At 48.9% G+C, this 18180-nt stretch overlaps 1 protein-coding gene across 1 annotated transcript; it reads left to right on the plus strand.

Annotated features, from left to right (window-relative positions):
* The first annotated feature begins 12256 nt into the window (after nucleotides 1-12256).
* LOC109778630 (RNA polymerase II C-terminal domain phosphatase-like 3) lies at nucleotides 12257-18097 on the plus strand. The gene is made up of 11 exons (XM_020337197.4): nucleotides 12257-13163; nucleotides 13243-13381; nucleotides 13456-13511; nucleotides 13602-13662; nucleotides 13749-15137; nucleotides 15368-15958; nucleotides 16040-16186; nucleotides 16278-16567; nucleotides 16653-16764; nucleotides 16854-17158; nucleotides 17271-18097. The coding sequence occupies exons 1-11, from the start codon at nucleotides 12556-12558 to the stop codon at nucleotides 17329-17331; spliced, it is 3759 nt and encodes a 1252-aa protein (XP_020192786.1). The 5' UTR covers nucleotides 12257-12555; the 3' UTR covers nucleotides 17332-18097.
* Nucleotides 18098-18180: the final 83 nt, after the last annotated feature.

Raw genomic sequence — 18180 nt, forward strand, 5'->3', positions numbered from 1 at the left:
CTACGCGGGAGTAGTTATGGGTATCCCGGCGTCGTGGTATCAGCCGAAGCCTTCGTGACGTCAGCGACTGAGTGGCGCGCGCCGTGTTGGACCGCTTTGACGTAACCGCCGTGATCGTGTGGGTTGCTAGGTCTGCTCGCGACCGCGTTCGCAATGTGCAGGTGTGCATAGGGCGATGGGCCCAGACCCCTGCGCGCTTAGGATTAGACCGGCGTGCCGACCGCTCTGTTGTGCTTAGGTGGGGCTGCGACGCGTTGATCTTACGAGGCCGGGCATGACCCAGAAAAGTGTGTCCGGCCAAATGGGATCGAGCGTGTTGGGTTATGTGGTGCACCCCTGCAGGGAAGTTTATCTATTCGAATAGCCGTGTCCCTCGGTAAAAGGACGACCCGGAGTTGTACCTTGACCTTATGACAACTAGAACTGGATACTGAATAAAATACACCCTTCCAAGTGCCAGATACAACCCGGTGATCGCTCTCTAACAGGGCGACGAGGAGGGGATCGCCGGGTAGGATTATGCTATGCGATGCTACTTGGAGGACTTCAATCTACTCTCTTCTATATGCTGCAAGATGGAGATGGCCAGAAGCGTAGTCTTCGACAGGACTAGCTATCCCCCTTTTATTCTGGCATTCTGCAGTTCAGTCCACTGATATGCCCCTTTACACATATACCCATGCATATGTAGTGTAGCTCCTTGCTTGCGAGTACTTTGGATGAGTACTCACGGTTGCTTCTCTCCCTCTTTTCCCCCTTTCCTTTCTATCTGGTTGTCGCAACCAGATGTTGGAGTCCAGGAGCCAGATGCCACCGTCGACGACGACACCTACGACGCTGGAGGTGCCTACTACTACGTGCAGGCCGCTGACGACGACCAGGAGTAGTTAGGAGGATCCCAGGCAGGAGGCCTGCGCCTCGTTCGATCTGTATCCCAGTTTGTGCTAGCCTTCTTAAGGCAAACTTGTTTAACTTATGTCCGTGCTCAGATATTGTTGCTTCCGCTGACTCGTCTATGATCGAGCACTTGTATTCGAGCGCTCGAGGCCCCTGGCTTGTATTATGATGCTTGTATGACTTATTTATGTTTTAGAGTTGTGTTGTGATATCTTCCCGTGAGGCCCTGATCTTGATCGTACACATTTGCGTGCATGATTAGTGTACGGTCAAATCGGGGGCGTCACAAGTTGGTATCAGAGCCGACTGCCTGTAGGAATCCCCCTTTCCACACTCCTTGGCCGAAGTCGAGTCTAGACATTACAAAACTTTTACTAACATGGTTGTGTGTCTTACGGGCCCACGTCGCCATTGGGTGGTACTAGGATCTTTTACTCCTCGACCTTTACTCTGGGACTCTGAACTCTCTTCTACTCGGGTTAAACGAATTTACTAACTCTAACACTAGGATCCCGTGACCGCATTCACCCCAAAGTTGGATAAGCCATAGTTGTTTCCTAGAATAGTATTTTGAACAATTCACACACTGTCATTTGACTCCTTTGAAACGTCTTTGCTTTCAGATGGAACCCACGAGGCAGGTCATGCGCCACACGACGGCCATTGGTGCCTCGGGATCACCTGCGGTGCTAGCTGAGATGATGACCTATCTGGGTTATCGCTGGCACCCTGAGTACACCGTCTACGAGGAGTACCAGGACTTTAACCAGGAGCAGTACCGTGCCATCGTCCACCTCTACTCTCGGGAGTATGACTCCACTACTGTGCTGCACACCGCACATGGTGTTGGTGTGACCATCGATATGGCTGTCCACGATGCTGCCTATGCTGCTCTGACACGTCTTCGTGGAGAGTATCGGGAGTTGGACACCTCCCCTTTCAGGCACATTGCTATCGCATCTGATGTTGGTGCGGAGGGATACTATACTGCTGCCTACTCCACTGTCACCCGAGAGCCCTTCTACCATCAGAACCTGGTTCTGCATGCTGATGGGCTGGATCGAGCTAACCGAGCTCTTCGCCACGAGATGTACACCACCCGTCAGCACCTTTACCGTGCTCTGACGCTGCTGCACCCCTTTGTCCGATCTGGACAGGTACCGCGTACTGCGATCTACCCAGCCAGGACCGTGATGCCCCACGGTGTCGGTTGGTCAGAGGTGGGAGGCTACTCCCCTGCACTTGGTCCTCTTCTGCCACCTGAGCGTCGGGCTCTACACCTGAGTATCCGCGGCCCCCAGTCTGCTGACGTGGAGGGCTATCCGTTGCCTCACTACCAGCTGTCGGGCTACGATTACCTCCACAGTACCTCTTGGGACTGATGTAGTCTTGCTTAGTTAAGTATTAGTTGCAGTCGCCGCGAGCCTGTGTGCCGCCTATGATGTTTTAGTCTATGTATTGAACTCTGTGTACTGAACTCTATGCATGACCCCTTTTGTAAGTTATGCCGACTACTATGTAGTAGCTATCGTGCTCCTTTCATTATGCATGTTTCATCATGAATGGTCCTTGTCTTTGCAAATTTCTCAATGCTGAACCCCTGTTATATATTAGCAGGATGGTTAGACCAGGTGGTCGTGGTCGTGGTGGCAATGCCCCACCACCACCTGAGTACATGGCGGGTATGATCCAACAGTTTGAACTGAACCGCCAGTTCATGGAAAATATGATGGCTCAGTTTCCTTGCCCCAATATGAACCAGCAGCCAGCCCAAGTGACTCTTCAAGATTTCATACGCCTCAACCCAACCATCTACCGCAGCTCAACTCAGCCTCTGGATGCTGATGACTGGCTCCGTGACATCACCTATGAGATGGAGTCTGCTGATGTAGCCCCTGCCAGCTATGTCAACTTTGCTTCCTTCTTTCTGAAGGGACCCGCAGCGCAATGGTGGGACAGCCACAGGCGTACTCTGCCAGCTGGAACAATCATCACCTGGCCAGACTTCCAAGCTGCTTTCCGTGCCCGCTTCATTCCTCAGGGAGTCATGGACCGGAAGAAGCGTGAGTTCCGCAACCTCACCCAAGGCAACAAAACTGTCGAAGCTTATCAGCGGGAGTTTCTGGACTTGTCCCGCTATGCTGAAGAAGACATTGCAACTGATGCACGCAGACAGGAGAAGTTCCGTGATGGACTACAAGCTGACATCAAGCTCGCACTTCTAGTGCATGACTTCGTCGATTTCGCCACCTTGGTGAATAAGGCCATCAATGTCAAGACTGGTCTGCAGGAATACCAGAGCTCTCAGAGGCGCAACCGTGACACGAGCTCATCTTCGGGCTCGCCCTCACAGAAGAGGCTGATATGGATCCCGAACAGCATGTATCGTCCAAATGCACCTGCTCCAAGGAAATCTTATGCTGCACCGCGTCTACCTCCTCCACCATCTAGGCAGTCAAAGCTACCAGCTCCCCCACCTGGGGCTCCTGTTCCCACTCCCGATAATGGTCTGTGCTTCAAGTGTGGTCAACCGGGTCACTTTGCCAGGAACTGCTATCAGAACCAGAATCAACTGGCCCTTCCAGCAGCTGGCCGTGGTAACAACCAGCCCCGCAACAACAATGCTAAGTCTTATGGTCGTGCTCATGCCAACCACGTTGATCTCAGCGAAGCTCAAGACCAGCCTGCTACTGTGATGGGTACACTCCTCGTAAATTCAGTACCAGCATCCGTTTTATTTGATACATGAGCATCCCATTCATTCATATCAGCAGAATTTGCATTCCTGCATGGCATTAATTACGAAGAGATAAACACTCCGCTAGTGGTACACACCCCTGCGGGCCAATGTCAAACCTCTATGGTTAGTCACGATGTTACTGTTGAAATTGAAGGACTGGAATTTCTTGTCTCTCCCATCGTACTGAAGTCCTGTAGCATTGATCTCATTCTGGGAATGAATTGGTTAAAAGCGCATACTGCTTCAATCGTTTGCACCACTAAGACCATCCATCTGCTACACCCTTCAGATGAGATAGTTACTTACCAAGCCCATCTGGTGCAAAATGCCGAGGCAAGGCTCTATGCATTGAATGCATTGAATGCTGCACCACTCGAGGGCATTGAAAACATTCCCGTCGTGCGTGAATTCCTCGACGTCTTCCCTGAAGAACTTTCAGGGATTCCCCCTGCTAGAGCTGTCGAATTCATCATCGACTTGAAACCAGGCACCACTCCTATAGCCAAGCGACCCTACAAAATGCCGCCGCATGAACTCCTTGAGCTTAAGGAGGAAATCGACAAATCTCTTCGCAAAGGGTTCATTCGCCCAAGTTGCTCTCCTTGGGGAGCACCTTCTCTCTTTGTCAAGAAGAAGGATGGGACTAACCGATTGGTTCAAGACTACCGTCCTATAAACCAAGCTACCATCCAGAATAAATACCCCCTTCCTCGGATCAATGATTTGTATGATCAACTGGCGGGTTCGTCAGTGTTCTCTAAGCTCGACTTGAGGTTGGGCTACCACCAGATCCGTGTTCGCGAAGAGGATATCCCAAAGACCGCCTTCGTGACTCGCTATGGTTCATACGAGTACACCGTCATGTCTTTCGGTTTAACCAATGCTCCAGCCACCTTCTCTCGTCTGATGAACTATATATTCATGGATTACCTCGACAAGTTCGTGGTGGTTTATCTGGATGATATCCTGGTATTTTCCAAGAACGAAGAAGAACATGCTGAACATCTTCGACTTGTGCTGGAAAAGCTACGAGAGCATCAACTATATGCCAAGTTCTCCAAATGTGAATTCTGGCTACCGGAAGTAACCTATCTTGGGCATGTCATCTCTAAGGATGGTATTGCCGTCAACCTCGAGCGAGTTCAGGCTATTCTTGATTGGACTCCTCCCAAGAACGTTAAGCAAGTCAGAAGTTTTCTCGGTCTCGCCAGCTATTGCCGTCGATTCGTCGAGAACTTCTCCAAGATCGCCAGGCCTCTGACTAACCTGTTACATAAGGGCGTCAAGTTCCAATGGACAGACAAATGTCAGGAAAGTTTCCAGGCACTCAAAGACAAGTTGACTTCTGCTCCAGTTCTAGCTCCACCTGATACTAAGAAGGACTTTGTCATTTACTGCAACGCTTCCCGTCAAGGATTAGGCTGTGTCCTAATGCAAGACCGAAAAGTGATTGCTAATGCCTCTCGGCAATTGCGCCCTCATGAAGAGAACTACCCAGTTCACGACCTCGAACTTGCTGCTGTCATTCATGCGCTGAAGCAGTGGCGACATTACCTTCTCGGTAATCGTTGCGAGATCTTCACTGACCACCAAAGTCTGAAGTATCTGTTTACTCAGCCAGATCTGAACCTCCGTCAACAGAGATGGATGGAGCTTGTTGCAGACTTTGACTTGGGTATTTCCTATACGCCAGGCAAGGCTAATGTAATGGCTGATGCCTTGAGCCGCAAGTCTTACTGCAACCACCTCCAGGTTCATAAAGTTCAGCCCTCGCTTGTTGAAGAATTCAGGAAGTTGAACCTCCATATTGTTCCACCGGGTGCACTCGCTCCCCCTCCTAAGGAGTTTGGCAAGGTGAACCTCCACGTTGTTACCCAAGGTTCCCTCAATACCCTAGTTGCTAAACCAGATCTCGAGGACAACATCAAAAGGCTACAGAAGTATGACTCTGAAGCCCACAAGATTAAGCGCTACCTCGCAGAAGGAAAGCCCTCATTCTTCACTATTGCTGAAGATGGCACCTTATACTTCAAGGGCCGCCTAGTGGTGCCATGTGCAGAGAAAAACCTGGATATGACACAGGAAGTTATGAAAGAAGCTCATGATACGCCTCTATGTATCCATCCTGGTAGTACAAAGATGTACCAAGACATCCGTCAGAGATTCTGGTGGTCTAATATGAAGCAAGACATTGCTCGTTATGTTGCTGAGTGTGACGTTTGCCGTCGTATCAAAGCAGAACATCAAAGGCCTGCTGGAACTCTGCAACCTATCTCTATTCCTGAATGGAAATGGGACCATGTCGAGATGGACTCGTCACTGGATTTCCCAAATCACAGAAAGGTAATGATGCTATTCTTGTCGTCATTGACTAGCTTTCCAAAGTTGCACATTTCCTGGCGGTCAAGGAAACGATCACTGCTAGTCAACTGGCAACGCTCTATATGTCCAGGATTGTTTCACTCCACGGTATTCCATTGGTTATCAGTTCAGACCGTGGCAGCTTATTCACTTCAAGATTCTGGGCAAGTTTCCAAGAAGCTATGGGAACTCATCTGTCATTCAGTACTGCGTTTCATCCTCAATCGCAAGGGCAAGTTGAACGCGTCAACCAAGTTCTCGAAGACATGCTTCGAGCTTGTGTTATTTCCTTCGGCAAGAAATGGGAGGAATTTCTCCCGTATGCTGAGTTCTCTTATAATAATAGCTATCAAGCTAGTCTGAAGATGGCCCCCTTCGAAGTGTTATATGGACGAAAGTGTCGAACCCCTCTGAACTGGTCAGAAACTGGGGAACGTCCACTCTTCGGTCCGGATATTATCCAAGATGCCGAAGAACAAGTCCGCATTATCCGTGAGAATCTCAAGACTGCTCAGTCACGTCAGAAGAGTCAGTATGACCGTCATCATAAAGACATGGTCTATCAACCTGGCGAAAAGGCTTATCTTCGAGTCACACCTATGAAGGGTGCTCACCGCTTCGGGATCAAGGGCAAACTAGCTCCTCGCTATATTGGCCCATTCACTATTCTTGAAAGGCGTGGAAAAGTGGCATACCAACTGGAGCTACCGCCGAACCTTTCTCAGGTTCACGATGTGTTCCATGTGTCACAGCTCCGCCGTTGCTTCAAGGACCCAATCCGAGCTGTGGATCACGAAGTGCTCGAATTGCAGCAAGACCTCTCCTATAAGGAGCATCCGGTCCGCATTCTCGACCAAGCTGAACGCCGCACACGTCAGAAGGCGATCAAGTTTCTCAAAGTTCAGTGGTCGCACCATTCTGAAGATGAGGCCACTTGGGAACGAGAGGATCGTCCGCGCGAAGAATACCCCGCACTGTTTCCTTCTACCTCCTAAATCTCGGGACGAGATTTCTTGTAGTGGAGGAGATTTGTAACACCCCGAGGATCATGCTACAATAACTCTCTGTGATTAAGCTAATCATGTTGCTAAACAGGGCTTGATCACATTGGAATCAGATTTCTTTTCAAACTCCTAATTCAAACTTCAATTAAATTTAAAGTGGATAATAAAAGTTTTCAAAATTTTAAACAAAAATGTTCGGTGGGTGCCAAATAATACACTGGTAATTATTGTGGAGAAAACTCCTTTTTAGAAAATGCCTAAGTATTTTAAAATGGATTAAAAGGTGAAAGAAAATAAATAAAAGAAAATGCAAAACAAAACAGAAAACAAAATAAAAACAAAAGCCCCCCCACACTGGACCTGGCCCAACTGGGCCAACCCCAGGCCTAGCCGGCCAGCACCATCCCCCCCCGGCCGAAAGGCCCAGCTCCACCCTGGCCCATCTGGCCTACCTTATCCCCTCACCCCCACCGACAGCCACCCCCACTCCCCCCCGAAATATCTCCCCTGCCTCCCCCGATCTGGATCGAGGAGGAGGCCGTCGCCGTCGCGCTCGACCCCGCGCCGCCTCGCCCTCGCCGGAGCACGCCCCCGCCGGCCTGCTTCCCCCTTCTCCGCCTCGCCCGTCGTCCCCGTCACCCTCCCCGCGCCCCGCTGCCAGACCCCCTACGGCCACAGTGAGCACCGCCGCGCCTCGCCCCTCCTCTCTCTCCCTCGCCCCCCTCTCCTCTCGGTCATCGCCGCCCCGCTCGCGCTCCGGCGCGCCCAGACGCGCCCCCCGCCGCGCCTGGCCACGCCCGCGCGCCCGCACGGCCATCGCCCGCGCGCGCCCCGACCGCGCGCCCGCGTCGGCCACGCCCCGCCTGCCCCCCCTCGTCGTCGCGCTAACCTCGCCGTCGCGAGCAGGCCCATGGCCTCGACCGCGCCCCCCCTCGCTGCTTCTTCCCCCACGCCCGACCGCAACGCGCGCCCGCACGGCCATCGCCGTCGTTTGCCTCCCCTCCGCCGATCTCCGCCCCGTCGCCACGGTGACCTCGCCCCTCTGCTCCACCACCGCAACGCACCGCTGCTCCGCCGCCGCTCCGGTGGCTCGTCGGAGCCCCGCCTCCCCTGGCCCTGGCCGCCGGCGCCGGCGTGCACCGTGCGCGCCCCTCGTCTCGCGCCCGTTCGGGCGCTCCGCCCCGTTGCCTGCGCCCGTAACCGCACCCGCATCGCCCCCCTCTGGGCCACTGCCAGGTGGGCCTCGCCCCACCTGAGCCACTGCCCCCCTGGGCCCGAACCCTCTAGGCCACTTCCAAACGGGGCCCAGCCCACAGAACAAAGAAATAAAAATAAAAATAAAATAATAAATTAAATAAATTAATAATAATAATAAGAAAATAAATTAATTAATAAAATAATAAATAAAATAAATTAATAATAATAATAATAATGATAAGAATAAATTAATTAATAAAAATTAATTAATAAATAAATAAAGAAAATAAAAATAAAAATAAAAATAATTAATTAATTAAATAATTAACTAAATTAATTAAGTTAATTAATCATGTTTAAATTAATTAAACAGTAATTATTTAGCTAAACACTAATTAACCTAAACAGTGAATGACAGGTGGGTCCCACTGGACCCACATGTCAGTTGACTTAGTCAACCCCTGTTGACTGCTGATGTCAGCATGACATCATGCTGATGACATAAATCCAAATTTCGAATTAAATTAAATAATTAATTAAATTCCAGAAATTAACAAAATCTTTAGAAAATCCTATCTTTTAATCCGTAACTCGGATTAAAATATTTTCAACATGAAAGTTGCTCAGAACGACGAGACGAATCTGAATACGCAGTCCGTTCGTCCACCACACCTCCCTAACCTATCGAACTAGCAACTTTCCCCCTCCGGTCCGTCTGTCCGAAAACGCGAAACATCGGGAATACCTCCCGGATGTTCCCCCCTTCGCCCCCCCTTCGCCGGTACCACCTACTGTCGCGTTAGGACACACCTAGCACCGCTCATTGTCATGTCACGCATCGTCATGCTTATGTTTGCATTGTATTTACTGTTTCTTCCCCCTCTTCTCTCCGGTAGACTACGAGACCGACACTGCTGCTGCCCAGTTCGCCTACGGAGTCGACGACCCCTCCTACTTGCCAGACAACCAGGCAAGCCCCCCCCCCTTGATCACCAGATATCGCCTATTCTTCTCTATACTGCTTGCATTAGAGTAGTGTAGCATGTTACTGCTTTCCGATATCCTATCCTGATGCATAGCCTATCCTTGCTACTACTGTTGATACCTTTACCTGCAATCCTACATGCTTAGTATAGGATGCTAGTTTTCCATCAGTGGCCCTACATTCTTGTCCGTCTGCTGTGCTATACTATCGGGCCGTGATCACCTGGGCGGTGATCACGGGTATATACTTATATGCTATATACATGACACATGTGATGACTAAAGTCGGGTCGGCTCGAAGGAGTACCCGCAAGTGGATCTTTGTGGCGGAGCGACAGGGCAGGTTGAGACCGCCTAGGTGAGAGGTGGGCCCGGCCCTGGTCGGCGTTCGCGGATACTTAGCACGCTTAACGAGATCTTGGTATTTGATCTGAGTCTGGCCATTTGGTCTATACGCACTAGCCATCTACGCGGGAGTAGTTATGGGTATCCCGGCGTCGTGGTATCAGCCGAAGCCTTCGTGACGTCAGCGACTGAGTGGCGCGCGCCGTGTTGGACCGCTTTGACGTAACCGCCGTGATCGTGTGGGTTGCTAGGTCTGCTCGCGGCCGCGTTCGCAATGTGCAGGTGTGCATAGGGCGATGGGCCCAGACCCCTGCGCGCTTAGGATTAGACCGGCGTGCCGACCGCTCTGTTGTGCTTAGGTGGGGCTGCGACGCGTTGATCTTACGAGGCCGGGCATGACCCAGAAAAGTGTGTCCGGCCAAATGGGATCGAGCGTGTTGGGTTATGTGGTGCACCCCTGCAGGGAAGTTTATCTATTCGAATAGCCGTGTCCCTCGGTAAAAGGACGACCCGGAGTTGTACCTTGACCTTATGACAACTAGAACTGGATACTGAATAAAATACACCCTTCCAAGTGCCAGATACAACCCGGTGATCGCTCTCTAACAGGGCGACGAGGAGGGGATCGCCGGGTAGGATTATGCTATGCGATGCTACTTGGAGGACTTCAATCTACTCTCTTCTATATGCTGCAAGATGGAGATGGCCAGAAGCGTAGTCTTCGACAGGACTAGCTATCCCCCTTTTATTCTGGCATTCTGCAGTTCAGTCCACTGATATGCCCCTTTACACATATACCCATGCATATGTAGTGTAGCTCCTTGCTTGCGAGTACTTTGGATGAGTACTCACGGTTGCTTCTCTCCCTCTTTTCCCCCTTTCCTTTCTATCTGGTTGTCGCAACCAGATGTTGGAGTCCAGGAGCCAGATGCCACCGTCGACGACGACACCTACGACGCTGGAGGTGCCTACTACTACGTGCAGGCCGCTGACGACGACCAGGAGTAGTTAGGAGGATCCCAGGCAGGAGGCCTGCGCCTCGTTCGATCTGTATCCCAGTTTGTGCTAGCCTTCTTAAGGCAAACTTGTTTAACTTATGTCCGTGCTCAGATATTGTTGCTTCCGCTGACTCGTCTATGATCGAGCACTTGTATTCGAGCCCTCGAGGCCCCTGGCTTGTATTATGATGCTTGTATGACTTATTTATGTTTTAGAGTTGTGTTGTGATATCTTCCCGTGAGGCCCTGATCTTGATCGTACACATTTGCGTGTATGATTAGTGTACGGTCAAATCGGGGGCGTCACAATACAAAACTCTCATGCAGGCAAGCAATTTGAATGGCAATCTCGAGTCATGGATGCCAAGGAACAAAGAAGGGAAAAAAGATAAAGAGTGGTATGTACGAATGACCAGTGAAGAAAAACTTAAAAACCTGAAATAGCATCATGGAGCCTATCAACAAAACAAAAGAATTAAAAATTCAACCCAATTGCAAAAAAAAAACACAAGGGAAGAAGAAATATGCTTACATGGAGCCACACAAAAGATATAAAAGTGCGCATGAGAAATGCAGAAATACGCAAATATGCAACCAGAACAAAAAAAAGCTAAAATAGAGCAAATTACATCTAACCGTGAATTGAGGCGCAACACACTAAGCAAAGATTCAATTGCGATGGAGAATCGTGCATATATCGCGACACAATAGAAAGTTTGTACATCTATACGACAAGGACTTCATGGTTAGCGCACACACAACATTTTTAGACGCTAGGCAAAGTATACGACATCTTTATTGTGTGATATCAATAACTCAACATAAGTGTTGCGTGTATGATTTTTTTATCAGCACGATGGCTAATTTACAGGTGAGATATGCTTTGTCACTATATATTGACGGTCTAATCTACAACGTCGTATTGAAGTCAGACGAAAAACATCATGTGCGCTCTTACTTCAGAAATCCTTTGAATTAGTAACTGAACTCTTGAAAAATATGCTTCGAAGTCGAGAAAGAATGCACTAACCACTATTATTTCAACTGATTCCAGCGACAGTGCTTCTAACGGTTGGATGTTTACCTTTTATTTTTATTATTTTCTGTTATTCACGCGTCCTGTTTCGTCCCGCACGCCAACTAGGGGAGGGGGGTGGGCGCAGTTTTACCATCTCTCCCGCCGCTCTGAATGCCCTAATCCTGATCCCAAACGAGGCCCGATGATGTCTAGGGAAGTGGCCATGTTGGAGTGGGGGTGTGCTCCTACTGTTGGTGGCAACGTGTCAACAAAAGAGCACCATGCATTGTAAAATCTTTACCTTCTAGCCATCATATTTTTGAAGTGGGAAAGTTTAAATATGAATTAATGTTAATAGGGATTCTGGAGGAGAGAAAGAGGACACTAGGGCAAGACAAACGGAAATAAGTGGACGCATGGGAACGAAAATAAATGGACGCATAGAACGGGGTAACAATTTCCCCTGTTACAACGCACGAACATTTATGCTAGTACAGAGTAAATTCTTTTTTTTAGCTGCGGATACGGGAAAAGTATCTAACGTTGGATATGACGAGTAACGCCGAACCCAAGTAGCAGGGGAAAGCGCGAGCCGCCCTACTGGTACCGTCCATTATTAGGTAAGAAAAAAGAGTCCCCCATCCTCACGAAGCCACAACCCTGACACTACACGTCCACATATCCCGACCGTGGAAATCAAACACAAACGGTCGGATTAAAACTTGGGTTCTGTATAAGTTTCTGCCCAAGCCTCACGAGCTCCTCCCCGTCTCCCCGAAATCCGGCGCCGCGCTGTCTTTTCGTCTAGCCTCGCGTCTCCGATCCAGCGCAATCCGGTGGGCGGTCTCCCCATTCTGACGGGGCTCTGATCCAGTGGTGTGATTCGGCGGCTGCTGGATCGGTCGGCGCCACAGGGAGCTGCGGATTCAGCTCCGGGTAGCCAGATTTGACTGCGTAGAACGAGACCTGGGAGGCGCGCCCATCGCCAGAGGTGCTCGCCGGGGACGGCACATGCGCGTGACGCTCACGCCCAAGGACGAGGATTGGCTGGTCGTGCTGATGACGAGGGAGCGCCCGCGGTCGGCGGTGGTCGCGCCTGGGGGGGACGTCTTCACCGCCGGTGGCGGCGGGGAGACGTCCGATGGGGACTCCTCAGAGTCGCTGGAAGAAATTAGTGCCGCCGACTTTAAGGAGTCGTCCAGTGGCACCGCCGCTGCGTCGGCGTCGGCGCAGAGATCTAGGGTTTGGATGGGATACACCATGTCCAGGAGTTATGCGCCGGCGTTCCACAGCTTTGCTTGGGCGCAGGCTGTGCAGAACAAGCCTCTCGTTCCGCGGCCTGTTGCCGACGAGGACGAGGTAGAGCACCTCGTCGACGCCTCGGACGAGGAGAAGGAAGAGGGCGAGATTGAGGAGGGGGAGGCCGTACAGTCCACTTCCCCTCCAATTAAGCAGCCTGAGACCATCGACTTGGACTCTGATGCGCAGGACAAGTCAGAGTCAGTGGCCATGGAGCAGACCCCTTTGGCCTTCGAGGCAGCTGATGAGCTGGATTTTGACCAGCGCGTGGGGAGTATACTGGAGGAGCTTGAGAGGCTTTCCATTGAGGAAGCTGAGAAGTATGTACTCATGTTTCATGGCTAGGATAATGTTTGATTCAGTTTCTGAGAGATATAAGTTACTAATGTTGTGTTGTAGGTCATTTGAGGGTTCGTGTGCCCGCCTGCGGTCTTGCTTTGAGAGCCTTAAGCCGCTGTTCCCAGAGAGCGGTAGCCCGATGCCTATGCTTGATGCTCTTGTGCAACAGGCTTTTGTTGGAATCGACACCATCACCACTGTAAGGCTGACTGCTGGATTTTTTCCTTTCCAAACTGGCAAACCATAGTGCTCACATCGTTTTCATTGTTGTAGGTAGCTAATTCATATGCGATGCCGAAGAGGGAGCAGAACAAGAACATGCTCTTGAAGTAAATATAAGTCATCTTTTGCTAATCATTTAGTATTGAATAAAGCTGACTTGTTATCTTATAACCAATTGGTCCCCTTTCAATTGCTAGGCTGTTGTTTCACATAAAGAACAGATATTCAGACATGCTGGCACTCAGCCAGCGAGATGAGGTCTGCATTTTTTGTAGCTCGCGGGGCCTCATGAGTTAGCAGGTTGTGCTCGAATGCTAACTTTCTGTTTCTTTTTCTCTGGACAGCTCGATAGTCGTGTGAGACAGTTAGTTTTTGTAGATGGAGAAGACAATGCCGGTTCCAATTGTAGCACCAAAACAGTGAATGTGGTTGTTCAATCTGGACAGGTTCCATCAGATAGACTGCCAGTCGAGTCAGGAGCAGCAAATCCACTTAGGGGCTCTAGTTTCCCTAGCTGGGAGATACCGGCGAATAATAGAATGGTTAGCCCCTTGTTGGACCTTCATGCAGATTATGACGAGAACAGCTTACCCTCACCCACCCGAGATAGTGCACCACCTTTTCCTGTGCCAAAGCCCATTGGATTTGGAGTATTTCCAATGGCACCTGACAGATATTTTTTGGCGGAAAGAGTTGATCCTTCAAAAAAAGTTCTGTATACATGTGTGAATGATGCGCTAAAGGATGTTTCCTCGTACCGACAGAAGTATGGCCAGACATCTACCTTTGCAAGTGATGATCTTCCAAGCCCAACCCCATCTGATGATGGGGATAAATCTGGAGACAAAGAAGGTGATATATTTGGTGAAGTTTCAAGCTTTTCAGCTTCTAATAAGTCTGCTCCGCCAAGTGGGAATCTGATACCTGCCTCCCGACCTAGTGCAGTTATCAGCAGCAATGACAGTTTTGCAGGTGGTCCTCCAGGCTATGCTAAACAAATTGAACAGTCTGTTTCAGGACCCAGCCATGCTCTTAAGCCTTCAGCTAAAAGTAGAGATCCAAGGCTCAGGTTTTTGAACCGTGATTCTGGTGGTACTGCAGATGCAAATAGACATGTAAATTTTGCAGAGCCAAATGCTTCCAAAGATGGGACCTTGGGGGGTGTTGTATCAGATAATAGCCGGAAGCACAAGGCAACTGGCCAACCTCTCACGGGTGAAACCGTGTTAAAAAGAGCTAGGGAGAGTACTGGGAATCCCAGAGACATGCAGGTACCACCTAGTAGAGATGGAAGTAACATTAGCTCCTATTCAGGTGACAGGGTTCAATCAAATCAGCATAAAGGGCTTGAAACTAAGGCAGCCGGGAATCCTAGTATTAGGACCAGTAGTCAACTTATTAGCAACGTAAGTAGTATCCCAGACAGTACTGGAACTCTCCAAGCCTCCCAGCCTAATTCAGTTCCACAGACCAGTGCAGCTCCTATTGTTTCATTGCCCGCAGTGTTAAAGGACATCGCTGTGAACCCGACTGTGCTCATGCATTGGATTCAAATGGAACATCAGAAGAGGTCAGCATCAGAGCCTCAGCCTGCTTCAGGTATTATCTCTAGTGGCATGATCAATAATGTCACTGCTGGGATGGTTATACCACCTGGCAATGCTCTGAAGACCGCAGAAGTTGCACACATTCCTTCTTATAGGCCACAAGCAACATCGCAAACAGCCTCTGTGGTAAAGCCCTGATGAATGCCACTATCATATTATTTTACAGTGACTTCATTTGTTTGGTGACATATTTTTAGGCATATTAAGTGGAGATTATTTTTCAAATTACAATGCTCATGCTGAGGTTGTAGTAACTTGTAGGTTATGCGGTGTCAATATTTACATGAACATTTTTTTCTCTTTTAGTGCCAATTCCTGGCTTTACTGTAAAGCACTGACCATATGTTTTGCTGTAGAATTCACAAAATGACCCTGGAGTAATACGTATGAAGGCCCGTGATCCCCGTCGTGTCCTCCACAATAACACATCACAGAAGAACGATACTCCGAACTCTGATCAAGCCAAAAGCAATGGAATCACCCTGCCGGCCTTCCAGGACAGCAAAGACAATTTGATTAACCGTGAACAACTGGCAGAGCAACTTCAGACTACTGTGTTGCCATCTCAACCAGTCTCATTATCCAGCATTGCTGGACAGTCCACCATGAGCGCGAGTAAGGTGGATCCTGTCTCTAATTCACAGTTAGCTGCTTCATCACTCATTGCTCCTCAAGAAACTTTAGTCAGCGTAAATAGGGCAGATCCAAGAGTAGCTGCTGGACAGAATGATTCCAATGATGCTGCCCCTGCTACAACACTTGGTACCAGGCCACCAGCTAACCAGTGGGGTGATCTTGATGATCTCCTCAACGGTTATGATGACCAGCAGAAGGCTCTCATACAGAAGGAAAGGGCAAGACGGATCATGGAACAGCACACGATGTTTTCATCGAGGAAACTTTGTTTAGTGCTTGATTTGGATCACACTCTCCTCAATTCTGCGAAGGTATTAGACTTTGTAGCCTAAGACTTAAAGTTGTTTCACTATTCAATAAGTGCACTAACATTGTATGCACTTCTAATTCAGTTTATAGAAGTGGATCCTATTCATGAAGAGATTTTGCGGAAGAAAGAGGAACAAGACCGGGAAAGGTCAGAGCGGCATCTGTTCCGATTCCATCATATGCAAATGTGGACTAAACTAAGACCAGGAATATGGAATTTTCTCGAGAAGGTTTGTTATCTTTAGGTTTCTCAATCACTGCTCATGGACGCATTTTCCACTTCGCGTTGAAGGTTGATGTATTTGGTGCTTTATGCTGTAGGCGAGCAAGCTTTACGAGTTACATCTGTACACGATGGGGAACAAGCTGTATGCTACTGAGATGGCTAAGGTTCTTGATCCTAGTGGAACCCTGTTTGCAGGGAGAGTCATCTCAAGAGGTGGTGATGGCATCTCAAGAGGTGGTGATGGTGATACATTTGACAGCGATGACCGTGTACCAAAAAGTAAAGATCTTGATGGGGTTTTGGGGATGGAATCTGCAGTAGTGATCATCGACGATTCTGTGAGAGTCTGGCCCCACAACAAAAACAATATGATTGTTGTAGAGAGGCATGTATCTCTGTCAAATATTTACTCTGATGTGAATTAATAGCAATTGCATCTTACTAAGTCCTTTTCAAACAATTATCTGCAGATACACCTATTTCCCCTGCAGCAGACGGCAATTTGGCCTTCCTGGACCATCACTTCTTGAAATTGATCGTGATGAAAGGCCGGAGGATGGCACTCTTGCTTCTTCGTTGGCGGTAATGATGGATCTGTCCCTCAACTAAACTCCTGAGAACTGAAATACACAGTTGATTATACTGACAGACTTGTCACATTCTTGAAATAGGTTATTGGGCGCATTCATCAAAACTTCTTTTCTCATCCCAACCTCAATGATGCTGATGTGCGCAGCATACTATCATCTGAGCAGCGGAGGATCCTTGCCGGCTGCCGTATTGTCTTTAGCCGGATTTTCCCTGTTGGAGAGGCTAACCCCCACTTGCATCCTCTCTGGCAGACTGCAGAGCAGTTCGGTGCAGTGTGCACGAACCAGATTGACGATCAGGTTACTCATGTCGTTGCCAACTCACTAGGAACCGACAAGGTGAATTGGGCACTACAAACAGGCAGATTCGTCGTTCACCCAGGATGGTGAGGAATTTATTACCGAAGTTTACTTCAACCGATTTTCTTATTTAATAATACCAGCTCCTGAAATAACCCATCATTTAACCAAGACTCTTACCTTGTTTGCTATCAACAGGGTAGAAGCTTCAGCACTTCTATACCGGCGTGCCAATGAACACGATTTTGCAGTAAAATAACCATTCCCGAGTCCAAATTCCTCACCCAAGAGGAATCCTCTTGGGACAGTCTGTGTCATGAAAACTGAACAACACAAGTAAAAACTGGACCAGACTAAGAAAACCATGGGCCATAAGAAAACCACATGCCAAGACAGGTAATGAAAAATGATTTATGCAAAGCCTGAATTGGTAGAGGTCGGGCCAAAATAATCTTTGGGTTGGTGAGTATTGCTTGTGAAGGGGTTCAGATGGATCATGGAAAAAAGAATGCTAAAGTGAAAAATAGATCATCCAAGACTACCACCCTCCCTTGTAAACATGTAAAAATGTATGTTTCTGGTGCCCTGGCCTCGTGCAAAGACTGCCTGCCGCAGAAATGGGTTAATGACAGCTATTGGTCATAAAGTAGCCAGCGCAGCAACCATTGGGATGAAGAGGCATTAAGTCCGCGGACCCCCTTGTGGCTGTTGCCGTGTGGTGTGGCTCCAGGTGTCGGTGGCTGGATTCCTTGGCGTGCCAAAGGGAAATGCAGGGTTTGATATCATGACGTGCCTGTAGCATTTGCGTGGTTCAGTTGGGCAACATTATGTGTGAACACGTGATAGCAGAGAACAATGCAAGAGAGGTGATCAGTTGGTTAATGAAGTTGTTTCAGGATTATATTAACTTCAGAAACTACAAGGGCTTGTGGGGAGGTAATGATGGAAATTAACCTGAATGGGCTTTTTGACATACTCCCTTGGTCCTTAAATAAGTGGAAATATAGAAATATTAAGGCAAATTATGAAGTGGAGTCACAATGCTTTAGGAAGGCGCAAGTCATCATCTCTCTTTTTTAATTACTCCATCTTCAATGAGCTAAGTGCA

The sequence above is a fragment of the Aegilops tauschii genome, chromosome 4 (assembly GCF_002575655.3).
Source record: "Aegilops tauschii subsp. strangulata cultivar AL8/78 chromosome 4, Aet v6.0, whole genome shotgun sequence".
NCBI classification, from domain to species: Eukaryota; Viridiplantae; Streptophyta; class Magnoliopsida; order Poales; family Poaceae; genus Aegilops; species Aegilops tauschii.

Bases quoted from the DNA above. Each gene is read 5' to 3' on its own strand.
- LOC109778630 (XM_020337197.4), top strand. From the start codon at position 12,556: ATGCGCGTGACGCTCACGCCCAAGGACGAGGATTGGCTGGTCGTGCTG. The intron at 13,512-13,601 runs GTAAATATAAGT...TTCAATTGCTAG, and splicing joins AACAAGAACATGCTCTTGAA to GCTGTTGTTTCACATAAAGA. The intron at 16,765-16,853 runs GTAATGATGGAT...TTCTTGAAATAG, and splicing joins CTCTTGCTTCTTCGTTGGCG to GTTATTGGGCGCATTCATCA.